The 27,171-nt window shown below is 42.1% G+C and overlaps 1 protein-coding gene across 1 annotated transcript; it reads left to right on the plus strand.

Annotated features, from left to right (window-relative positions):
• Positions 1 to 235: 235 nt before the first annotated feature.
• LOC147451680 (uncharacterized) lies at positions 236 to 6,025 on the plus strand. Its single transcript, XM_086517571.1, has 8 exons — positions 236 to 940; positions 1,294 to 1,409; positions 1,490 to 1,608; positions 1,822 to 1,984; positions 2,067 to 2,293; positions 2,400 to 2,545; positions 2,703 to 3,025; positions 3,214 to 6,025. The coding sequence occupies exons 1-8, from the start codon at positions 764 to 766 to the stop codon at positions 5,723 to 5,725; spliced, it is 3,783 nt and encodes a 1,260-aa protein (XP_086373697.1). The 5' UTR covers positions 236 to 763; the 3' UTR covers positions 5,726 to 6,025.
• The last annotated feature ends 21,146 nt before the right edge of the window (positions 6,026 to 27,171 follow it).

Genomic DNA, 27,171 nt, shown 5'->3' on the forward strand with positions numbered 1-27,171 from the left:
TCTGTTTTACCATTCATCCATTCATTGCTAGCTCCAAGATTCAGTTTTGTTAACAAGAAATTGAAAGTTTTAGTCGCTTAATCGATGAATCGAGGGAAAGTCAAAATTAACAAATGTAGCCGTTGGCGGGGCTTTGGCCGAACCGTTGTTAAGAGGCACACAAAACACTAGGCTACTCGCACACAGCTCACTATGGACTCTGGAGAGAGAGAGTGAGAGAGGTGAATGTGTGCGCGCGCGTGTGTGAGAGAGAGAGAGAGAGAGCGCGCCTAAGAGAGGCTCTTCAATTCACCACACGCATTCTGTTTGTTTGCCCCAATTTTCAAATGCAAATTGTTTAATCTGACAAAAAACAGAATTCATCCTTCCCCACACCTCGATTCTCTTCTGATCTGCTCGTAAAGGAGCGCTCAATCTGCAACCCTCCTCTAGGCTCTACACACACACACACACAGCTCTCTCTCTCTCTCTCTCTCTCTCTCTCACACACACACACACACACACACACACACATTGAAATGCACATACGCTCAGCAACCTCAGCTTATGCACACGCCTGCGGTGTCCCTCACACGTGATACACCTACACGCATAAAGCCTCTCTCTCTTCTCTCTCTCTCTCTTCTGCGGGTACCCCACCTTCAGACCGAGTCCCCCTCCCTTCTTCTTGGGCGGGCCTTCTATCCTCTGCATTGCATGCCAAAAAGGCCTCTGCTGCTCTTATGTAGCAACACCTGCGCTTCTAAGGCAGGACGTACTCACAATGCTGGCCAAGGACATACTCACTAGCGATGAAAAGGAGCTGGACTCGCAGCTGGGCTACCCCCGCGGCTATGCAAAGCTTTGCCGACATGCTCATATCCAAATGCAGGGGCTAATTACCCCTTTCACTGAAGGACCTCCTCAAAGATATCTTCCCTATGCACCATTGGATGAAGAGGTTAGCAGACTCTTCCTATATTCAGTTCGGTTTCGAGCAGGAGCACAAACATTGAGATTGTTTCAGAACACCATTCATGAGTCGCATATATGTTGTGTATGAGCTTCTTTACTGACCAATCAACCAGCAATGTTCACGCGTCGCGTATGTGTATATGTTCTGTATGAGCTTCTTTAATGACCAATCAGCCATCAATATCTCCTCGCTATAATTACTTTTTTGCAACTCAATACATATCTTGATTCAAGCGCAGTTTTCATGCTTAAACTAGTTTCTGGTTAAAGTGTAAGCAAAATACCCCCACATGCCTCCAAATTTCCTCATTTAAAGATGAATTCTTGTCATGGACACAGCTAGCTAAAGTAAAAGAGTTTGATTCCCTCTTCCCAATCGTTGATGAGGCAGAAAGAGACCCATCAAGCGCAAGGTGTTATGCAGGATACTTATGGCAACAATTGGATCACCTAGGGTGGGTGCCTTTAAGAATTAAGTAATCCAGGAGCTCTACAAAACAAGAACCAGTGATCATCTTAATGCCATTTGATGCAGGAATGCTGGGTTTGATCCTGCAAAGTTTCGCGTTGATGTGTATGGGAATGTCCTTTACTGGAGTGCAGACCCTGGATCTCCACTTGCTTGGGAAGTGGATCACTGGTTTCCTCATTCAAGTAAGCAATTCCTGATCATAGTCCTCAATTTTATGCGTGCAATTAAGTGCAATTCCTGGGCATTAGAAAAATAACGGTTTCCAATACTAAAATTCGTCCATTATGTTTACATGCATGATGAGATGCAATTGCTGATGAACACCAAAGTGGCCTCTTGTTTGGCTCTCACTGTGATTTTGCTAGCAAGTGACATAAATTGCAATGCAACATTAGGGGGAGGAAAAACTGTCGTCAGCAATCTCCGCATTGTTCAATGGCAAGTAAACCAGAGGAAAAGCACAAAGCTAGAATTTTTGGTACCTTGGTGGGACTTAAAATTAGGCGCTTCCATCAATCAGTTCCTTTCTGTTTTCTCCTCCAAGAATGTCGATTTCAGGTAACCCTGCCCTCATTCTTGTATCATCTCTTCAATTCGATCGTTTAAATGGTCGAGCATGAACACTCCGTGCTCCTCACAGGCAAAGAGCATTTTCATTGTTCTTCGTGAATGGAGAGAATGAACAATTGGATGAGAACGTGGTAGTCGAATGCCACTCATGGCCCCAACCCTTCCGTGAAAGAAAGCACCAGGTTGGCCTTGCAGCCGCCTCCATTGTCAGGGTCCAGAGACCGATGGATGACAGTTTGAGAGCGTTAAACAGCAACAGAGCACTCAAACAAAGCAATCCACAGGCTGGGGGTGCAGGTAAAGGAACTATATATCACTGCGACCATAGGTTCTAAGAATCGAATTTGAGAGATCCGAGAACGCATCATCTCACTTCTGTAAACATGTCTATTGATATCTGTAGCCACACCAGCACGAAGGCGGTGGACTGATGATGAAGAAGATGCTTTGAAGAGAGCTTTGCAAAAGTTTGGCCCTGGACATTGGAAAGAAATCAAAGAGTATGAGCCGCTGCTGGTAAATAGATCCACAATTCAGATCAAAGATAAGGTAAGCAATGTAATGGACATTTTGCTTTCTTTTGCGCAACACTCACACAGGTGTGCGCGCACACACACAATCTTGTGCTCCATTCCGTGGACTCTCATTTTTCTGTCCCTTAAGTCCATCCTCACATGCATTCCATCTTCTCTCATATAACTTTCAGTATCGGTTGCTGAAAGGCGAATGGGACAAGGAAAACAGAGAAGAGTCTTCTTCTGATCACCAGTTAGTATTACTACAGAAAGAAGAGCAACTGAAGCAAGCAAGGGCAGAAGAAAAAAAGCAAAAGGAAGAACATCTTTTTCAGCTGGAAGCAGAACTACAAGAGCTCAAGGACCACAATGAGAAGGAGAAAGTCGTCCTTGAAGATCTTGAACATTCACTTGCAAAGCAGAGAAAGCGCGTTGAGAAGCAGAGGAAATGGTCAGAAATGCAATCGCAATACAGACAATGCCTTGAGAAAATGATCAGAGATACTATGCATCAGTAAGTTTACGAAACTTTGCATGCATTTTCACATGTTTCATCTTTTGGGTGGGGCTGCTTACATGTTCATGGAGAGCAGGGTGCAACGGTTTGAGGCAGGACTCTGATTCTAGGTTGTTTGTTTGCATTGTTAATCATGTACTGTCTTCTCTTTTCTTCTTCCTTAATCACTGCAGATGTGTATGCAGATGTGTTTTATTCAAAGAACAAGCCAGGCTCAATCAAGCTGCTTGCAATGCATTACTTGCAAGGCTGGAGTCCCAAAAAACTGCTTGTGATTCAGCTGAAATGGATATGATGAAAAGAGTGAAGCAAAGGGAGAGTCTCGAGGCGTTGGCTAGGCCCAAAATTACCAAAAGAACTCGCAATGATGGTCATTCTGATGTCGGTGGTTGCATAAAACTGAATGTAGGCACCAGTGTGGATGCGAAGGATGAGAAAACTGCTCAAAAAGAACGGCCGAGTGAAAAGGACAGATGCAAAGGTAGCAGATCGCATAGGAGGCGGAGGAGCCACGACTCTCCCAAACAATTTTCACCAATTTTGGATGGCTATGACGGAATGGTGAGAGCTTACGATCCATCCGTGCAAGATGAGGTTTGTTTACATGAATGTAGCACAGATCTGGAACAAGAAGATTTGCGTACAAGCACCTTAGCACCCATAAAAAATCAGCAGGATGCATTGGCCGGTAAGGTGGAAGCTTATGGGCTCAATGTTGAAAAAGCCATCATGCCTCCTCTCACCTCTGTTACCAAGGGTCCAGAAGAAGAAAATGGTGATAACCAATATCCAAAAATTATGAACCATGTGACATCGCCAGACGAATCCAATGAAAGTGCTGGTATGAAGAGGAAAGCAATTGAAGCAAATGATTTGGATGTGCGTCTGCTAAGGCATGAGTTTGAAGAGGCTGAAGACAGACAAGATGACAGTGAGAGTGCAGACTCTAGAATGGATAGGAAGGGCAAGCCTGAAGCAGGCAAGACAAGAGATGACCAGCAACTAGATGAGCTCTTGCAAGAGGTGCTGGATATGAAGGGAAAGGTAACAGCTGCCATGGAAGATGCTATTGAAGATGACGAGGAGCGCACTACGCATGCTGGCAAATTCAATCTTGATAAATGGTTGCAAGTGCTTCTGCTTCCTGGCAAAGATCCCAACGGGAACCTCTGTACTCCCTCGCAACCGGATGCTGAAGATTGTACTGTCAAATCTCACGAGACAGTGCCCAGTGCTGAAGGGGATGAGTCTGTGAGAGGAGGCATGCTTAAAAACTTACTAACAAAAATAAACGTGAAGCAACAGGGTCACATAGGTGTCGAAAGGCTTGGTGCTGCAACAGAAGGCCCCAAATCGGACATACCGAGTAGAAAAGAGCCGGTGAACGAAACTAAAGAAGGAAGAGAACAGGGCAGCACAAGAAGGCATGTGGGTCCTTATAGTCGTCCGACAAATCCTTCATGCAAAAAGGCAGCTGGCCTGAACGCAACGATAAGTGCATCAGAGCATAAGGCAAAGGTAGACTGCCATGACAAGGCCTCCAAAGCAGAGGAGCGCAAGGTGATTGAGAGTTTCAGTCGACTGAAGCTCAGCAGTGATAGTCCTGCCCCCAATGCAGCTGCAGAAAGCTCAGCTGAAAACTCAGAAGTTGCCTTTCAAATTGCCTGTGAAACAGAATTTGTGCAGAAGATGAAAGCAACAAGAGAACGGGAGCAGCGTCGGAAAATGCTTGCAAATGCAGGAATGCGGCCCCAGTTGCAGGATTTGATGGCAGATTCCACCTCAGCCGAGCCCTCACAAGAGCAGGAGGAAAGGCTTCTGAGCTCTCCATTCCGGCCTGCGTTTGTGCCAGCTCCATTGCAAATAGAGGCAAGGCCTGATACTGAGCAGCGTCGTTCGTCTCTTGGCGGAGTACCCACAAAACCACAGAATCAGTTGGTGCTTGCAAGGCATCAACAGCCATCTCCACTAACACCATTTCCAAAGAAGCCTCAATTTCAGCAGCACGCTGAACAGCAATTGAAGCATTTGAATCCACAACAAAACTCGCCACATCACCCACAAAATAGCTTGCAGCAGCACCCACAATCAAAATTCCAAACCTCTCAACAGAATTTGCAATATTCACAATCGAAGTTTCAAACCCCACAACAGAATTTGCGTCATCCACGAAAGAATTCATCCCACCCAATGGAGCGCAGCTCGTCCACTCCACCGGAAGGGCAGTGCAGGCAGCTGGGAGCATCATCACCGGCTCACTATGGCACATTGCAGCCAGGAATAGAGCAAACGGAACAGGAGTATCCAAAACAGGGACAGCCTTCTACGTCGACAGCACCGCAGCTTTTGCGGCAGCTAACGGCAGGGCATGTGGCGGCAACCGTGGCATCTGGCGGAGTAGTGGGCGGTGGAGGGGCAGCAAGGAAGGCAAGTATGCTGATGAAGAGTGCAAGTACGAGGGCTAGCTCTTCATCAGGAGGGTCGCCGGCGCGTAGCAGCAGCAGTGGCGGCGGCGGGGCTGGGCGACGCAGCGGGGAAGGGGAGGCAGAGGTCGCCAGCGTCCGGCGCAAGGCCAGCTTCTTCCAGGACTGGGACGTGAACGAGAACTTCCGGGCCTCCCTTTCCCACGTGTGGAAGAAGGCTGTGAAGAAATTTGACCTGGTCCGCCAACAACCCCAACAGCAACCTCACCAATGAAAGGTGGTCAAGAAATTTGACCCCAACAATCTCACCTATGATGTTTGCTGTCTCAGCACATTCAAAATTGTAACCAAATTAACTAGTCATTGCTTAAACAAGTGTGTGTGTGTGTGTGAGAGAGAGTGAGAGAGAGAGAGAGAGAGGGAGAGAGAGTGTACATGCCACGCTACTGACAATTGTTTTTTAATGATCATAGTGATGTTCTGAAAGCGGAGTATCTATCCATCCACATGATTATCTATTATTATCCCGAATTATAATCACCAATGCTTGCACATTATAATGATCATAGTGATGTTCTGAAAGCGGAGTATCTATCCATCCACATGATTATCTATTATTATCCCGAATTATAATCACCAATGCTTGCACATTATAAGCATTTTAAGCATGCCTTATCCCAAAATGTGACATGGGGAAATGAGTTCCATGATTAGGAAACTCTGGTGGGATTGTACTCTAGAAGCCTCATATCTTGTACGTCCTTTGGAGCGCCATTTTTGCATGAAGACGAGATTCCGGATGTGCATCTCATCATCAAATGCGCCCTCTAGTGAGTTTGGGTAGATAGCATGCTATGTAGTGTAGATATGGGCAGTGAGTCTCTCTCTCTCTCTCTCTCTCTCTCTCTCTCTCTCTCTCCAGACAGTTAGCTCTACAGGGGGACACTTCATGCTGGTATGCACAGATGACTTCATGGTTTCAGACGCATGGCTTCACCATGGACAGGTTGCCCCCTTTCCAGTATTCTCTTCAGGCACCCTCGCTGTCTCTTACACGGGTGGAGATCACTAGACTCATTCGTCAGGACCTGATCCAGCTCGACACCAGGAGGACATGGATAGAGCCGCCTCAGGAGTTGAGCACGAAGATGGCTTTCTATAGAGAGCATCTTCTCCACCTCACAGGAGATGGGTTTGTGATTCGACCCAGCTACATGGACACACATATGTCTCATGGTTTGCGTTGTGCCATTGGTCAGATACGCACATCCTCACAACAGCTCGAGATTGAGACTGGTAGATTCAGAGGGATACCAGCAGACAGCAGGATATGCCGATTATGCCAGAGAGAGCCAGAAACAGAGTTGCACTACATATGTCATTGCACAGTGTTCTATGAGATACGGGGGCGTTTCCACTGCTTATTCAGAGAGGGTTTTGGTCCTCTATCTAGGGTCATGAGTTATGAGGATCAGAGATGTCTTGGACTATATCTACTTGAGTTACACAGGTATAGAGACACTTTACTGGGGAGAGCTAGAGAGAGGCAGTCCCAGAGACACATTACAGATTTCTTTTCACTAGATATGGGACAGCCAGAGGAGCAGCCACCACTGCAGAGCTCGTCCCACACTCATTCGACCACTACTGGCACTCTCATCGACTGAGCATTGGAGCTACAGAGATACAGACGACCGCGACTGAGGAGAGGAGCTACACAGCATCGACGGAGACTACAACAGAAGATTCGAGCCATACTCTCTCGACATCCAGAGTGCAGATGAGGATGGATCCTCACCATTTCTTCCATCTTTGTTTCACACACTGTTACATCCAGTTTACCGGGTACCTATTGTATCAGCTGCTACACCCACGTAGTTTTAGATTGTAGTAGTAGTAGTAGTATTTTGTTCCACTTCTAGTTCTTTTCTAGTTCTTTTGTACCCAGACATGGTATTAGATTCACTATTTTGTAACTGATTGGTCTCATAGGTCATTTTGGCCTTTTGAAGACGTTAATATAACATTTCATTTCATTTCATTTCTCTCTCTCTCTCTCTCTCTCTCAAGAATCATTCATTGTGTTGTGTTTGGTGAAGTACAAAGGAATTGTTTCTCTTTAGATACAATAGACTACCTGCCCTCTAGTCCATGCATCAATACTTTGCAAACTAGGATGTTGCTTACCATGGGTTGTTATGGCATATTATGGTGCACGGTTGTAACTCAAGCCCTTTGGCATGCATTCCATCACTTGACGAATTCATTAGCATCCGTTATAAGAGTAGGCCACCATTGTCCTAAGTTGTGGAACTGCAAAGTGGCTTGCTCCTTCCCCTTCATGAGCATGAAAGCACCTGTAAGAAAATCTCATGATTACTTGATATTCAGTGGATTCTAACTATGAAAGGGGAGAGTTTTCCTTAAGAGAAAGATAGCAAGGAGGTTATAGGTTGTGTCGGACTGATTGTCTTGATAAATTACACGTTAAAAACATAAAAGCATGCACATAATTTAAAAAGAATACACATAAAATTGACAATTCGATGAGGACCGGAATTGTAGATCTTTGTTACCATACATGTTTGTGGTTTTGCATAGCCTTTCTTGAATCGAGAAGATGGTGTTCTTCAAGATTCCATGGTATAACCCTCCTTCTTGAACCCTAAACACCCCAACAGGGAAAAAGGAACTGTCAGAAAACAGGAAGATGAGGATGAAAAGAAGTATTTTTCAAGCAAGAGAATTGATCATTCTTGTACGCTTTCTCATGGGTACGCTCTTAGTATAGCTTAGTAATAGAATAGTAAAGATGGAGAAAAACAAATTTTCATTGGCTTGGATTTGCATCCATAGCCAAGAGCTTAAGAATAGAGTCCGTCTTTAGAGCTCCCATGAGAGAGAGAGAGAGAGAGAGAGAGAGAGAGAGAGAGAGAGAGAGCTTGCTTTGCCAACTTAGGTACTTGAGAGTGTGAGAGGAGCGAGAGAGCCAAAAATCCAATGAGCCCCTCCTTATATGCTTGTGTAAGTGTGCAATTAGTCTTGAATTAGAATACATACAACTTGACCAATGAGGTGGGAACATCTCATGATGCATTTCAAGCTTATTCTACACTTTTCCTAGCTTACCTTGCGTGAAGAACTGCCCCCCCCCCCCCCCCCCCCCCCCCCCTCCCCTTGGACTCTTCTTGGCAAGTAAAGACATCGCATACACTCACATACACTTGTTAAGTTCACACAAAGCAAGTGTGTGCTCCTTTGGCCATGTGGCCTATCCAAGCTTAGTAAACACAGACTAGAGTGGACTTCCTAAATGAGGAAGGACTGATCCAACCTTAGTCTTTAGCTTTTCTTTTTCATTTAATAAAACTTATAAACTTATCTTTTATTAATTAGCTCGGATGTAAGACCTTTGCACAAACCTTGGAGGCTTATGAAGCTGACTTGGGGCTGCATCCTACCTGCTAAATTAGGATAAACTTTGGTAAAAATAAAACTTACCTTTTTGACTTTTAACTTTAACCTCTTGTGTGAAATCTTAGCAAGTGCCTTGGAGGTGCCGCCAAGCTGCTCCCAAAACTTGCTAAATTTAGATAATTTGTTGCAAGTTAGAATTTCATCATCATAAGGCTTCCCATCGCAAACTTCATACTTGGAGTTTAAAGAGTTATTCTAATGACTTGAACTTAGCGCAAACACTTTTTATTTTAGACTCCTTTAATAGCTCTCGATCATCTCCTTTGTCATGTACCTTTGATCAAAGCTGCTCGAGATACATGTATCCTTCCTTGACGTGTACCTATGACTGAGATAACTAATTAGCAATTATCCTTTCTCTTTTATGCACTTTTCCTCTTTTGGTTCCAAGCCTTGACATGTTGGTCCATTAGCACTTAATCAATTTCACTTGTTATCTTTTTATATTTCTTGGAGTTAAGTGGCCAATTTCAGTTGACAAATACTTTTAGAAGGTTAGAAATCAATATTTATGACATTACCTCTCCTTTTAAATCATAGTCTTCCTCGACTAAACAGCTAGTTGTAGATGTAGCAGGCAGGAACAGTTCCTTAGGAATTAGTAGCGCTAACTTCATGAAGTATCCGACAGACAGTAACTATAGTAGTTACTGTAGTAGCTCTACACAATCCTATATATATAACCCATTACACATTCTAGGGGGTTGGTTGGTTGGTTGGTTGTCATGTACTTTTGTTAGCTTTTGTACTTATCTTTGAAGTTCTTGTATTAATCCTGGGAACCTTTTGGGCTTGGAGCCATTTGTTCTTTAATGCTTAGCTTGTACTTTCTGTATTATGCATATTGATCTGAATATACATTATCAGTTCCAGTGTTCTAGCCTTCAGTCTTTCCAGTTCAGTACTCTAGCTAAGTTCAATTCTCTGTTCTAGTTAAGTACTTCGATTCCAGTTGTTTGATATGATATGCACCATATGAATTCTCTGAACTCACAACTAGCTCTGAACTCCAACATTGGCTAGCTACATAAAGAGACCAACTCATTCCATTTTGGCAATCACGGTGGCTAGAGTTGAACATGAGCATGGGAATGAAACTGACGCTCCTCTCGAGCATGGTACTGCTGAGAGGCAAGGGACTCTCAACACTCCAGCCATTCCAGGCCATGACGGGCTGAACGTGAGCAACGCCGAACGAGGTATCAGGCGTATAGGTCTACAAATAAGCACACCGAAAGTAAGGGCACCAAGGGAACTCATCGCAAAATAAAGAAGAAGCCAGTAACAGATATTAGTACTAGTACTGGTACTGAGTCTGAGACTCAAAAAGATGGTCACTAGAAAGCTGATACTGATAATTATCGTAAACCGCAATCCAAACACCATCGTCATACTTCGAAAGCTAGAAGTACTAGACAAGCTACTATGAATACCTCATTGAAAATCTCATTTCCAGTCTTCAAAGGAGGTAAGAAAGATGATCCAGATATTCATATCCAAGCTTTTGAACAATATGCTCAGCTGAAGCACATTGACAAGGATGAGTGGGAAAAATATTTTTCCCAAACGCTGAAAGCGACAGCCAAAAAATGCTATTACCATTACTCAGCTTGCCAGCTCAAGTCATACAACAAATTACTAAAAGCTTTTGGACTGGAGTATTCTGACAATAGAGGGGATGAGGATATACTCTTTGAGTTGGATCAGATTAAACAAGGGAAACTGCCTGTCAGAAGCTATGTGGAGAAAATCAAGGAGTTGACCAGACAATTGCAAGAACTTCCTTCTGAAAAGAGAATGAGAGCATGGTTCTTGAATGGGTTCCGTAGTAAGAAACTCAAAGAACAAGAAGTACCTGCACCAACAAAGAAATTCAATGACTTGGTGTAGAGGGCCCTCAAATTAGAGCAACAAGACAAGAAAGAAAAAGAACACAAGAAGAGAAGATCCAGTTGCAGTGGTTCATCAACTGAGAATTCAGATTCCAGTAATAGCTCTAGTACATTTGACAATGATTCAGATGAGAAAAGAAAGGATAAAGGAAAGAAAGGATCTTGGTCACGCAAAATTGAAGAAATGTCCAGACAGATTGCTAAGATCCCCCAAATCAGACCTTTCGTCAGAAAGATGGAAACCTGGTGCTCCAAATGCAAATCTAGGGATCACGTTTTGAATGAATGTCCACAATGCACTTATTGTAAGGCTTATGGCCATCTCTGGCTTATGTCCACAATGCACTTATTGTAAGGCTTATGGTCATTCGGATTCATCACTTCAAGAAAGGCAAAGATCTGTCCTTGATAACATTAACCAATGCAGAACCAATAAAAACAAAAGGAGCCGGTGAGTCCAAAGGAGAAAATCCAAGCACCAGTGGACTGGTAATGATCGAGGTAGATACCAAGGGGGTACTGTCCGAGGAAGAGGGTATGGGAATTTTCAACGTAGAAGTTTTGGCTGCTAGAATTGTGGAAAGTATGGGCATTTTGCAGCTCAATTCCTAGATGCAGACAAAACTGAAGCACTTAGTGTGAAGGCACCATAACCAGTGATGGTTCGGGTAGTTACTAGAAGCAAAGGTCATTGAAGAAATTCCATAGGAGCTCCAGCAGCTAGTAATTGTTGAGGCCAAGAAGTGGGAACATCATAGAGAGGTTTGAAAGGCCAAGGGTAAGGCCAAGGTAGTGGATGAATGGCAGGAGCAGTGAGAGATAGCAGCCAAGATTACAGAGAATCTGGCTAAAAAGCTACCAGAACAACCAAAGTAACTTGAGGCTGGCACCATCCAGAGATCCTAGCCCAGTCTTCTCAGAAGGGATAGACAAAGCACTCAGCATGTAGAATTGATTGCTGCAGTACAAGGTTTGGTGAAAGTAGTTAGGCAAATCGGATCAGACTTGGCCGAGATTGACGCAATTGAACTGGTGAAGGATCAGTGCATATCCCAGTGTCAGCAAGTGGAAGAAGTCGGGCAAGTCAGTCCAGACTTGGCCAATACTGAAGCAACTGAGTTGGTGAAGGATCATTGCCATTGTCAGTGTTAGCAAGTGACCATCTCAAAGAAAGGATATGAATGAAACTGTGAGGATAGTCACGAACCTCTAGTTATGAGAACAGTTCTGGGCAGGAGAGAGATGAGATCTATGTAAAGGTCTGTGAACCCTTCCAAAAGTTGACAGTGGAGGTGGATGATATCAGACAAACTTTACCAGAAGCTGCAAAGTTCATCAGATAGAAAAGGAAAGTTGAAGTCGTGGCAAGGGAAATAGACCTCTCAGCAGTAAGAGATGATGAAGTACCAGTCATTCAGGCTGATTATAAGTTGAGGAAACACTGGGAACCTTTATCAGGTGTTATTTTTGATGGAGGTGCCGGAGTCAACATACTTGGGGAATATCGCCAACAAAAAATGAGCATCACTGAATGGAAACCAACACCATTCAAAGTGAGAATGGCAAATCATAGGGTAGTACATGCTACTAGTTTGATCAAAACCATGCGAATACGGGTGGGCAAGGAAAAATTCAAGACCAGCTTTCTTGTGTTAGATGTCCAAGGAGCATATCGAATGCTACTGGGAGGACCTTGGCTCAAAACTGCAAGAGCCATTCATGATTATGAAAATCAGACGGTCACTATTTAGGGAGGTAGTAGGCGGATTCAGATCCGAACTGATAATATTAGAAGCTGGAAAAAAGCCTTAAGACCTGAAGAATTATGCAAGAAGTACAATGCTAGGAAGATAGAGAGAATGCTTTACAGCAATGAATATATTTCCATTAGCAAAGATTGATATGAATGCAATATTAATGGATAAGGTGCAAGCTGACAAACAAAAGAGACAATTCCCAGACCAATTCATTGAACTACATGCTGGAGAAAGGACAGTCCAGTTAGGTGGTCAGCCAATGAGCTAGTCTGTATCTGAATCGGACAAATTTGATTTCAGATCAATGGCAGACACTAGTCAAGAAGGCATTGAGATGGTTACTATAGGTACTAAAGTCCAAGGTGCAACTCTAGAACTAGGAAATCCATTCAAAGATTATGCATCTGGTTTGTACTAAAAAGGAAGCAGAGTCATTAGACAAATGGAAGGGAGGTGGCCCAAACTCGTTACTTCCAGATGACCAGGAGGTAGAAGAATGGAACCTTGGTTCAAAAGACAAACCCCAAATGATCAAAATCAACAAACACTTGAACTCAGAGGTGAAGGAGAAAGCAAAGGCTCTTTTCCATAAATATAAAGATGTGTTCGCTTAGGAACACACCAATCTAAAAGCTGTAGATCCAGAGGTTTGCCAGCATCGAATACCATTGAAACCAAATGCCATACCAGTATGGCTACAGCGCTACAGAATGAATCCTAATCATGCCAAGAAAGTCATGGAGGTGATAGACAATTTGCTGAAAGCAGGATTCATTACTGAAGTGGACAGTAGTGACTGGTTACTTTTATAGTGGTGGTTTCAAAGAAGAATGGGAAGTTGAGGGTTTGTGTGGACTACAGAAAACTGAATGCCCAAACTATTAAAGATCCATTCCCATTACCATTCACAGATATGCTTTTGGATGAAATTGCAAGCCATGAAATGTACAAATTTATGGATGGATATAGTGGCTATAACCAGTTGAAGATATCACCTGAAGATAGAGCCAAGACTACATTTATCAGTGAATGGGGAGCATTTACGTATCTAGTAATTCCATTTGTTATTTGCAATGCTCCAACAACATTTCAACGTTGTATGATGGAAATTCAGAGAATCCCTACATAAGTTTCTAGCCATCTTCATGGATGATTTTATAGTGTTTTCTAAGGAAGAGATGCATTTATCATTCCAAACATGGTCTTTGAAAGGTGCAGGGAAAAAAGAATCTACCTAAATCCATTCAAGTCATTCTTCATGGTCTAAAAAGGTCAGCTTCTAGGACATATTGTGTCCTGGAATGGTATTGAGATGGCCAATGATAAGGTGAAATGTGTCCAACAAGCTAAGGCACCCAAAACTGTGTCTGAATTAAGTTCATTCTTGGGCTATATTAACTTCTACGGAAGGTTCATTCATATGTTTGCAACCAAAGCCCTACCTTTATATGAGCTCATTAAGAAAAGCAATAAGTTTATGTGGACCACTAAATGTGAGGAAAGTTTCCTGTGTCTGAAAAATGCGATTATCAACAAACCAGTCCTTCGACACCCGAACTGGGATATTATTTTTCATGTCTATGTGGATGCTTCGGGACTGGCAATGGGAGCTATACTAGCCCAACCTGATAAAAAGACCGACTACCCAGTTTACTTTGTCAGTCGTCGCAGGTTCAATATTGCTAAATAAGGATACACTACTACGAAAAGAGAAGCATTGGGAATAATGTTCAGTGCAACTAAGTTTAGGCACTATCTACTGGGAAAACTATTTCATTTTTATGTGGATCATCAGGCATTATTGTTTTTTATCAACAAAGTCATTATTCAAGGAAAACTAATTCGTTGGATGATGTTCTTGATGGAATTTGAAATTCGCATTTTCCACAAACCCGGTAAGGCACTCATGGCCTAAACTCCATGCTTGGTCGAGCGTTGAGAGCTCCTCCCCTATTCAAATGCTTCCACAACTCTGATGGCGCTAACTTTCTATCCACAAGCACTCAAGGTTATTTGGAGATATCTCTGAGAGATGAGCTAGTGGATGCTGATTTATTCCAAGCTTTAGCTGAAGAAAATCGAGATCCAGAATGGCAAGAAGTATATGATTTTCTTCAAAAAAGGGGATTCCCAGACACTTGGTCTCAGAATAAGAAGAAGGCATTGATTGTCAAAGGTTAGAAGTTTACTCTTATTGGGGGTTTATTGTATAGGTTGGGTGTGGATGGTGTTCTCCAAAGATCTGTACCGATGCATGGCAGACACTAAAGCCCATAGTGGTGATTCAGGAGGTCACTTTTCTACTGACATCACTTATAAGAAGATATTGCAAGCACGACTATGGTGGCAAACTATGATAGCTGATGTCAGGGCATTTTGCAAAACTTGTGATGCATGCCAGAGGAGAGGATGGGTAGAACTACAATAGCAAATATGACTCCTCTCACTCCAGTACAACCTTTGGGGGTATTTATGAAATGGGGTCTAGATTTTATGGGGCCATTTAAGAAAGTCACTCCCAAAAAGAATCGATACATTTTAATGGCTACCTATTATGTTAGCAAATGGGTGGAGACCAAGGCTTTTTGAGATAATATTGCTAAATCTCTTTTGTTTTTGTTTTTGAAAATATCATCTATCGGTATGGTTGCCCTATCAAAATTGTATCTGACCAAAGTACACATTTTATTAGTGATACTATGGAAATATTGATGGACATGCTTTCAGTCAAACATAGAAAATCCACTCCATATTATCCCCGATGCAATGGTCAAGTAGAGAGCAGTAATAAAACCATTAAGAATATTTTGACAAAGATAGTTCACAAGGAGCCACACCAATGGGATGCTAAACTTTAGACTGCTTTATGGGCATACCGAACAACATAAAAGGTTACCACTAGAATGACACCGTTCCGAATGGTATATGGAATGGAAGCAATCATGCCAATGGAGTTTATTATTCCCAGTCTCTGACTGGTAGTGGAGCATGGCATGGACTTCAAGCGCAATCTTTAGCAAAGATTGGAAGAATTGATACGACTGGATGAGTTAAGGCGACGGGCGATGCTGGAACAAGAGTTGGTTCAGCAGGGAAGGAAGCACTAGCATGACAATAGAATCAAAGTCATAGAATTTCACAGAGGAGATCTGGTTCTACTTTACCAGTCTAAATTGGGACCGAAAAAGACGAACGTCAAGTTAGCTTGGTCTGGCCCATATGAAGTAGACTGGGTGTTCTCCAACGGTATAGTCAGAGTGCGAGATCTGTCTTGAATATTGTTGCTTGGAGTGTATAATGGGGCCAAAATTAAGCTTTACTATTCTATCATTGAAGGGGTCCAGAGAATGCTGGATTGGTCCTTCTCAGACATCGGTACCAGTAGACCAGTAATCCATTGCATCAAAATGGGTGTGAGTAGCAAATTCTTTGGAAAATATTTTGCACCATGCGGTAAAATTTTTGAGAAGCCTTTAGTTGGCAAGGTCTTCCTTGGCACCCCTCTCATGTGAGAGAGTTTGATGATGCCTGACAAGGCATGAAACTTGAGTGATTCCTCTTAGACCATAAGGAGCATGGGAGCTAAAGTGTCTTTGAAGGTGTGGAAGAACTCAGCCAATAGTCCGTGACACTTGGGGTCTTCTGTGCTTTTACCCCTTCAATGACCATGGTAATGTCTTGAAGGGAGAGAGGGAGATCAGCAATCTTTTTAGAGTCATCAAAAACCACTTTCTCCTATGCTGCCAAATGGTATCCCTAGCTTGCTGAATTTTAGGGGTGATAAATTTTTTACGGCAAAATTCTCTAGATATGAGCCTTGACAATTTCTAGATTTCCTTTGGCCCTAATTCTTTTCCTAGTCTCAATGATTTGAGGTTAAATTGTGGGGTGAGGGGAAGAAGAGGATTCCAATTCAGAGAGTTTTTGGCACAATTTGTCATTCCTTATTTCTTGATACGGGTGATTTTCTTCCTAAATTTAACAAGAGTAGCTTGACTCTCTTTGACTGCTTTGGATCAGACTGTTGATGGGCTATGGTTTTCAGAGAATTGCAGGCACCATATGGATTCTATGATTTCTTACACAAGGGGGAGGTTGAATAGAATAGGATATGTGTGGAACCTTTGGTTCTTGAGCTTGAATGCTTTGTCGTTTAAGGTGGCCAAAAGAGGATAGTGGTATAATAGGCAAGAGTGGAATATAATTTTAGCTTTAACTCTACTGAATGTTTTGGAAAGGGACAACGAGAGGGTAACATCTATCTAGCCTTGCCTTCCTAACTAAGTACCTTTTTGAATAGCCCTATCAAGAGAATTGCCCTGGTTCCCCTAAGTCCCAAAGGTCAAGCTGCTCTTTAAGTCCATCCCAAGCCATTTTCTCTAATCTTTCAATGACTCTTCCCTGATGTTTGAATCTATCAGTAAGTGAGTCCAGCATGTTGAAATCACCAACCATGATAAGTGAGTCCAGCATGTTGAAATCACCAACCATGATAACTTCCCCTTAGATATTGGTGAGTTGTGACCAAATAAGATTTCTATCGTTCACTAAACAAGTAGCATATATGGTTATCAATGTGCAGTGGGGTGGGTGAAAAGTACAACAATCTAATTTGCCCCTATTTTGATAGCATTATCCTCAACAATGTAATTAGAAGGGATACCCAACACAGTGCACCTTGATCCCCTTAGATGGGAGGATTAGAACCAGTGGTGATGCTGAGAGATTTCTTTGAGCCTCAGTTCCAAATCAGCCCCTATGGTCTTGACTTCTTGAAATGCTAGAATGTCAGCTTTACTGATAGATAACCAAATCTTTATTTTCTTATTTTGAAGGGGATAAATAAACCCCTTTACATTCCATGATAAGATCTACATTTGTGAGTCCACTTCTTAAGATGGCTAAGTGTCACTGGGAAGAATTCTTAAAACAAGTAAAAAGATTCTTGTGGAAAAACAACACGAAAACCTCCCGACCATGGTAGTGGGCCAGATGGAAGTCAGTCGTTCGACTAGTGGACCAAGGAGGTCTCGAAATTCTTAACAGAGTTGGTCACCAAATTGGGCATTCAAGCTTTTGAGATGGGAGATAATGTAATTGCCGATATAGATTTCAAGGGATAGCAAGCCTCCGTTACTCCCTTGATTGGGAAGTTGAGGCTTCATGTCCAAAGCTACATCAACAAAGAAGACTTTTTCATCTCTCCTCTCCAAGGATGTCATCCTAGGGGCACCATGGTTCAACCGCTTGGCTGCCAACATGAAGTTTCTTGAAAGGAGAATTTACTTCACCTACAAGAAAAAGAGCATGTATATAGATGCTAGTGAGTTTGGTCATACTATACCACTTGTAAATCCTCCTGCTTTGATAAATCTATGAAGAGCTCAGTTTCTGCATACATGATTTTTGTCAAAGAGTCCCTAAAAGGTCCTAATGTTTCATCAAATGTAAATGGTAGGAATCAAGAAGAGTTAGACTTGTCTAATTTTCTAAAAGGATTCCAAGATGTTTTCATCGATGATATCCCTAGGGACTTACCTCCAAAACAAGGGGATGATGACCATCAAATTGAGATCCTGCTAGGAAGCTCACCGCCTAACATGCCTACTTATCGAGTTCCCAAGCTCAACAAGAGGAGATCATGAGACAAGTACAAGAATTGGTAGACAAAGGGATGGTGAGGCCTAGCTCCTCTCCCTTTTGTTCTACAATCCTTTTAGTGCAAAAGAAAGATGGTACATACCCCATGTGTGTGGACTATCGAGCACTAAATCATATCACTATCAAAAACATATTTCCCGTGCCTCGGGTAGAAGATTTATAAGCTACAAGGTTCTACCCACTTAAGTAGGATTGACCTTAAAAGCGGCGATCATCAAATAAGGATAGTGGATGAAGATATCCTAAAGACCACGTTTCATACAATGTTTGGCCTTTATGAATATCTAGTCATGCCTTTTGGCTTGACTAATGCACCAACCACGTTCAATCATTTAATGGAGAAAATATTTAAACCCTACCACAAATTCACTGGAGTGTTCTTTGATGATATCATCATCTACTCCAAGTCCTTGGAGGAACACAAGCAACATCTCGAGGTGATTTTTCAAGCATTTAGGGAGAACAAGCTTTCTCTCAGTCAAAAGAAAAGCAAATTTTTCCTTCAAGAGATTCAATACTTAAGTCATATTATCTGTCAAAGTGGTATGCATATGGATTCATCAAAGTTGGAGGTAATAAAAGCATGGCCTAATCCAAGGAATCTACATGAGCTAAGAAGCTTTATTGGGATGTGTGCATACCATAGATGCTTCATAGCAAAATTCTCTAAAATAGCAGGACCATTACATGACTTAGCAAAGAAGAACGTTAAGTATTCATGGACTGCTAAGGAGAAAAATGCTTTTGACAAGCTCAAAGAGAAGCTTACCTCCCAACCAGTCCTTATGCTTCCGGATCTCTCAAAGCCATTTGAGGTCCAATGTGATGCTTGTGGTGATTGCCTTGGAGCAGTCTTGCTTCAAGAAGGGCATGCCATAGCATATGAGAGCTGAAGACTCAATAGGGATGAACGGGTGTTGGGCATATTAAAAAAAAGAGCTTTTAGCTGTTCTACATGTCCTAGACACATGGAAGCACTATCTACTGGGGACTCCATTTATTTTGTGAACCGACCACCAAAGTCTCAAGTACTTCATGATGCAAACGAAGCTTTCCGACAAACAAATGAGGTGGGCAAATTTTCTTTCGCAATTTTATTTTCATATTGCTTACATTGCTGGTAAGCACAATCAAGTGGCCAATGCACTTTCATGATGGCCAAAAGTTAATGTGGTGTCTATAGCAACTCACAATGATCTATCTTCTATGGTAGATGAGTATGCTACTGCCCCTGACTTTAAAGACGTAATGTCAACCCTTGCTTTGGGGAAGAAAGAGGAACCATTCACCTTACAGGATGGTTATCTTTGCCATGACAATAGGCTATGTGTTACCCACTCCCTTCGTGAGAAAGTTTTGTATGAATCCCATGCTCCTCCCTATGTGGGGCATAGAGGTATTCAACCTACTCTTCGAGGAGTAAAGACATACTTCTATTGGCCTACCATGAAAGTGGACATACAAGAGTATGTTTCAGATGTGTGGTATGCCAAAAGACTAAGTATGATAGAGGGAAGCAACCTGGATTACTCAAGCCATTGCCAATCCCTAATTCACCATGGGAGAGTACATCCATGGATTTTATCTGTGGATTACCCAAGTCTATCCATGGGAATATGGACAATAGTCGACAGGTTTAGCAAGCAAGCACACTTTATTCTTGTCAAAAAGATTATTAAGACACACCAAATGGAAACTCTCTTCATATCTCATATTTTCAAACACCATGGATTGCCAACATCCATCGTGTCAGATAGAGATCCTAGAATGACCAATAATTTTTGGAAAGGTCTCTTTGAAAATTTAGGTACGAGATTGAATTTCTCTTCGGCCTATCACCCACAAATGGATCGCCAAAGTGAGATAGCCAATCTTACGATTCTTGATTTACATGGAAAGATCTTCGCTGCTCATGAGTAGAGCTGTGACCTACAAGAATCTTTTCAAAAGATTAAGGAGGCTATATCCATTTCTCAACAAAGACAAAAAGCTACTGCTAACAAGCACAGAAGGGCCTTAATGTTTAAAGAAAATGATTGGGTCTTACTTAAGTTTCCAAAGGTTTGATTGAGGCAAACGACGAGCAAAAATCCTACGGGCCATCAAAAGTATTATGCTAAACTAGAAAAAAGATACTATGGTCCTTTTCAAATCTTGAAGCCAATCAATGAGATGGCTTATCAACTCGAGTTGCCCAACCATTGGCTCATACACAATGCTTTTCATGTGAGCCTACTTAAACCTTACAAAGGAAAGTCACAAAGTGAACCAATTATTGAAGACTCTCCCAAAATCAAAGACCAAGAAGAGGTGCTACAACCCAAAGCTATCCTTCGGCATGAAGACAAGGTACTATGACATGGTAAGATTATCTGACGGTATCTTATCAAGTTCAAAAGCTATCCTTTTGAAGATGCTAGATGGATGCACGGAATATAACTTAAGGATAGTAAGAACCTTGTCAATGCTACATTAGAGTAAGAAAATGGACATGTTTCTTTCAAATGACCATTTTTTTTGTCTTAAAGGACTAAATATCTTTTTATTGTGCACAAATTTAAGTAGTATGCATACTTAGAATCATTTTTTTGTGATGACGAAGTCTCTCAAACACCAAGTAGAATTTGTCACTCTACTTGGGAGAATGGAATGGACTAAAGAGCAGACATGCTTGTGGCAGCTAAGTCTTCCAAGCACCAAATGGATTGGTCATCCATCTTGGAATGATGTTGTAGGGTATAAAGGGATCCTCTACCCGCTAAGAAAATTGACTAATGATTGAGACTTTATCTCTTCTACCTCATAGTCGAGGACGACTATGATTTGAAGGGAGAGGTAATGTCATAAAATCTAATATCTAACCAACCTAAATGATTTTCTCATATTAAACTGATCACTTAATGTGGGAGAATAAACGAGAAAAAGGGTTATAATATAGACATGTGCTTATAGATCTATCCCAACACGGAGCCAATGGTAAAGGGGTCCAAATGAGAGATGGTCTGTCAAAGAGGAAGGCTAGCTAATGGAACTTAAAAGACCTTAGGGTTCGCTTCATTGAAGACCTCCAATGTTTAGTGTTAAAAGTCCTTTGACCTTAGGCAAGTTAGGGCTGTGATTGAGGTGGGAACCCGACCCAAGATTGAGGTGCTTGTCGTGCTTGCTGACTAAGGTACTTGAGGTGCTTGTTGGCTAAGGTGCTTGAGGTGCTTAATGACTAAGGTTCTAAGGTGCTCAATGGCTAAGGTGCTTGAGGGTAAGGTGTTCCACAAAGTCAACATGATCCCTACTCTTGAGGGGGCAAGCCCTCTTTGTAGGAGCTAGGGAGAGAACACACACACCCTCACACAAGGCAAGCTTGGTACAAAGAAAGCAAATAGGACACTTGTCAAGCTCCTCTTCATGTTGCCTTGATGGTGTGCCTAAAGCCTATTGGTTGGCCTCCCAAGGGGTCCAATGATAATTTAGTTAATTTAATTAATTATCTATGCATTTATCAAGTTCTCTCTCTCAAAGGGGAAAGGGGGACACTTGTCCCAAGGCTACCCTTGCTGGTTGATATGCACTAAGCGTGTGATTGGCCAAGCTTGAGGAGGTCCAATCATGTGGAAAAGAGTGTTAGAAGAGGGGGTCGACCAAAGCAAGGAGGGGACTAGCTTGGGGGGTATACTCTCCCCCCCCCCCCCCCCTCTCTCTCTCATTGTGTGAAGTGCAAAGTGCAAGAGCTCCATCTCCTTCTCCAAGCTAGTAGAGAAATTGAGAGCCTACACCAACACTCTTGGCTATGGAATGCAAATCCAACCAAGAGCCATGCTTCAATGCTTAAGCTTGCATCTTCTCCATCTTCATTACTATGCTATTATGTATGCTAGCAAGAAGAGTGATGATAAGTGAGGAGCTATTTATTTGTCCTATGAATGTTTCTTCTTCCTCTTCCCTACCCTCATTCCCTGCTAGCTCTCTCCACCTTTGAAGGTGTTTGAGGCCTTGGGACTGAGGCTGGGGATAGTTAATGCTTTTACAAAGTCTATGTTATGCTTGTGATGCATGAAGATTTCCATCTTCATCTTCATTATATCACCTAGGTCACAAGGAACACAAAGATTGTATTGTACCAAGTCTCTCTTGACGGGAGAATCTATAATACAAAAGCTTATTGGAGGGGAAACCGGCTCCACATAAATCCGGTCCTCAACTGTTGTCAAGTTCTCTAAACTCTCTCTCTTGCAAAATTATTGTTCATGCCAAGTTAATTAAGTATTATGATTAACTTGCTACCACTAAATAAGTTCACCCTCTATGTTCTCAAAGTAGTCTCACAAGAATTCTTTCTCTACTTCTCCTAATTTCACTATTCTCAAAGTTCATAGGCCATTTCCATTACATTGGTATCAGAGCTATTGGTTTCTCTTTTCTTGCTTAAGAAGAGAGGTCTTTAAGTTGTTCATAAAAGGTTGGGCCTGTTTATTGCAATAGGGTAAGTGGGACAGGGATATATTATCTTGGTTGAGAAGGACTTAGTTCGAGGTACACCGTTGGGAACTATAGTCTTAATAATGGAGCCTCTCGGGGCGTGCCTTTGGCTTAACCCATTATTGAGCTATGAGCAAGCTCAACAAGAACTATAATCAATTGAGCAATGTTAGACCCTCTCCACTAGTCTTTGCAATCAACAATGTCTAAACCATGGGTGTAGCTGCTTGAGAGCTGATTTTTAAAGGTAAAGAAGAGTAGCGACTAAGATTTTTGAGGGTACCAAAACACAAAGTAGTAATTCTCTACATGAGTATAATTAGCATGGCTGACAATAATCAAGAGAGTAGAATGAACACTAATAACTTTGATTTTGCAATGATGATGCCCTGATGTTTGTTAATTACCTTGTTATTACTATGTTGTAGCAAGATATGGGCAACCCTGCTTTGCAAGCCGAAGTTACTCAACAACTTCGTGCTATGGGATTTCCCTTCCTCTCCAAGAGGAGAGAGAGCTTAGGAGGCCTCTTGATGAGACCCCCAAAAGAAGACTCTCTCCCATATGAGAGGAGGAATCCAAAGAACAAAAAATTAATCAATCCCTAATTTCCTTTGAAGATGTGGCTCCACGAAGACGGTGGTCTAGATGGTCGCCAACTCCTCGCAAGAGGAAACGATCAACCCACATTCCTTCTCTTCGTCACTCCAAAAGGGAAGAGAGAAAATAAAGGAAGAAAAGGAGAAGAAAGAGGTCACCGTCTTCTCCTTCTTCTTCACCTTCCTCCTCTTTTGACGAAAGCTATGGTTGAGTCTCTTAGAGAATACAAGAGGGGAGGACATCGCAAATCTTACACTGCATGGCGAAGGTCCCAAAAGCTCAAAAGTTCAAAGAGAGAGGAAAGAGTATCTCTTTTCTCACCTATGATGGCACCTTTGGTGCTATCGATAAAGTATTGACCTTCGTCCAACAATTTGATGCGGCCTTTGGAGACGAGGGGTTCACGAAGTCCTCCAAGCGATGCCATGTAGCTATGCACTTCCACAAATCTGCTCGTCAATGGTGGGCTAACCTTCATGGCAACGGCAAAGCCCCAAAGACATGGAAATGTCTACGAGTTTCCATCATGGAGTAATTCCTTGCAAGTGATGCAAAGGACAAAGGGCTTACCGAATGGCAGAGTTTGAAGCTTCTCTCCCATGAGTCTATCCACAATTATGTGGACAAGTTTTGGGATTTACATCTCAAGGCTATTGTCTTTCAAAAGATAGACTTCATCGAGAAAAAGCAACAAATGTGTGCGGGATCACCTGAAGAGATGGCCGAGTATGTCAACTCCTAACGGCCTGGTTCTATCACCGAAGTAATCCACCACACTATGGTTGCTTTGCACATCAATTTCCAACAAGGGGCTAGAAGGAATTTCAAGCCCATGGTTTCTCTCCTTGCTAACATGTTGCTGGTGTAGAGAATCAAAGTCTCTAGAAACCATCTCCATTACCTTCCCAACAGTGCAAAGGGACGTCCTTCCCAAGCTCACCTAGGATCGAACACCACGATTATGTTGTTGATTGAGGGCCCCAACCCTCTAGTAGCACCTAAATCTATCTCCATCTACTCTCATCCACCTCTCTTTACCTCTTCATCTCTTTTTATCCATCTATCCACTTTATCTTTCTCTCTATCTACCTATCACTCCAACTCTATCTCTATATGTCTAACTCTATCTCTATGTATCTCGATTGATCGATCTTATTATCTTCATCACTATCTCTATCTACCCACTATATAACTCTATGTGATGTATTTATCTTTATCTATATCTATATTACTATCTACTATCTACTTTATCTATCTATATCTATATCTATTGTCTACTCTAATTATCTCTATCTTTTTAATCATCATCTATTATTTACACTCTCTCTCTCTCTCTCTCTCTCTCTCTCTCTCTCTCTCTCTCTCTCTCTCTAAAAAAAAAACGCAGTCGTTTTTTGACCTAGTAGACAGCAGTCCACTCTTTTGATCATAACTTCTTCATCCGAACTCCGATTTGGGTGATCTATAGCCTCAATCGAAGAGCACGAAGTCCTCTACGCATTGATGTAAAGACAGAAATTTTCAAAGTTATGGAAGGTGTTTCTGTAGCAGCATTTTCGAAGTGAATAAGTTCAACAAAATTGATTCTCATCTCCTATTTTACATACAATGTCTTCCGGCACTCGCAAGGGTTCTTCTTCTTCAACAAGGTCCACAACCATTGTGGAAAATGATCCAAAATCTCCTAAGTGTGGAGATAGCAGCACAACCACCCAACCAACGACATCGGAAACCATGATCATGGCGTACTTGGTATCATTGCAAGAGACCGTAAACAAACAAGGCGAAGACTTACGAGCACTTGCAATGGAGAATGACACACTAAGGGTACTTGTGGTTGAGAATGAGAATCTCAAGAGGACACTTGAGATGCAAACAACACGTTTGATGCAACTTGAAGAGGAAGTCAAGGAATGTAAACACTCTCTTGTGGACTTGAATGCTTTGAAGGAGCGGATGAGCAAAGTAGAGCATGACCATGTATTGAAAGAGGAGAAATTTGACACTATGAGCCGGGATGTATGCGACATGAAAAATGTATGCACAAACAAGTCTTGGGCTGATGTATGTGGTAGCAATGTGGTTTCTAATTCCTCACTCATGCAAGCTATGGTTCAAACAAAGAATGTTGAGAATGTGGATGTGGAGGAGTTGAAGGAACGGGAGCGACGTTCCAAGAACATTGTTATTCGTGGAATTCCCGAAGAGAAGTTAGAGACACCTCCTTCTCTTGCCATTGTTATTGAAGATTTCTTCAAAACCCACTTTGGCATGTCCGGAGTTATGGTCTATGGAGCACATAGAGTGGGGAAGCAAGGAGCTCCTCGCTCGGGAGAACGGCCAATTGTATGCACCATGCCGGATGAGACCAAGCGAAAGATTATCCTTGATAATAGTTGGATCTATTTGAGGGATACAAAATGTTTTGTATGTGAAGATCGCACTATTAAGCAACAAAATATGCGTCGCAAGGCATATGAGGAAAAGAATAATAAAAACAAGGAGATCTCTCATGAAGAAAATGTGCCCAAGGAGGAGGCAAGTCTCTCAAGCAAATAGGGATGCGTGACCTATGAGACCGAGTTACTATTGAAAATATGCTTTTGGAATTGTAATAGATACCCATGGAATGCGGGGGTTGGCATTGATGAACTAACAAGCAAAGCTGATGTTGTACTTCTTGTTGAAACTTGGGAGCATGATACACAAAGGATTAACGGCTTGGAGGATTACAATGTACATTCATTGATGTGGTCAAAGAATCTCAAACAACGAAGAGGACAAGGAGGGTTAGCATGTATGGTTAAGAAAGGATTGGAAGATTTTGTATCAATTGTGAAAGATGACAAGTACAAACGTTATGTATGGCTGAAAATTATGACACCAAAAAGAGCACCCATTTTTGTAGCCGGTTGCTACATTCCTCATCATGATTCTCCCTTTTATGCTTGCATGGATAGAGATCAACCATTTTCTGATTAGGAAGAGGACATTGCTTATTTCAAAGGTGAAGGTGTGATGTTATGTATTTGGGGATATGAATGCTCGCACAAAAACATTGCAACATGATACTCAACAATTTGATATGCCATACATTTCAAGGGAGTTGGAGGAAGTTCACTTGTATGATCGTACTTCAATGGATGAGAAAGAGCCGTATCACTATGGAAAGTTACTTTTACACATGTGTAATAGCACGGGTATGCTCATTGCCAATGGTGTATCTTTGTGGAGTGGAACCAATGGATTTACATCTAGGAGACAGAATGGGGATAGTGTGATTGACTATATGCTACTCTCTGAAGCCATCATGTATTGCATAAAGAGTTTTATGTTTGGTCAATGGACCCCGGAATCTGACCATCGCACCTTATGTATTGACCTTTCATGTGGAGAAGCAACTAAGCATGATAATCTCAGCCAAAGGAAAGAGAAGTTATCACTATGTATGGATTTCAAACGGGCACCAATGTACATTGAAATGGTTGAGCAAAAATTATGGATGACAAAGCTTCAATGTGATGCACCATTGGAAACTAAATGGGAAGCTTTCAAGAAAGCTATTTGTTCTTGTGCGGAAGAATGCTTTGCCATAAAGAATCTCCATGGTATCAAGAAAGATAGATCACGCAAAAGGTGGTTTGATAAAGAATGTCAAGATGCTCGAAAGTCCTTGATAAAGCTTGATGCAACTATGGACAAAGACAACTATCAAAGTCATTTGCATACATACAAGGCATTGATTCAAAAGAAGAGAAGAAGATGGGAAGTAAAGCAACAAGAATTTCAAGTCCAAGAAAAGGCACATGCATGTGGAAGATTTTGGAGAAACTTGAGAGGCAAGCGGGTTGAGAATTTTG

Source organism: Adiantum capillus-veneris, chromosome 8 (assembly GCF_014529385.1).
Source record: "Adiantum capillus-veneris isolate H3 chromosome 8, ASM1452938v2, whole genome shotgun sequence".
Taxonomy (NCBI): Eukaryota; Viridiplantae; Streptophyta; class Polypodiopsida; order Polypodiales; family Pteridaceae; genus Adiantum; species Adiantum capillus-veneris.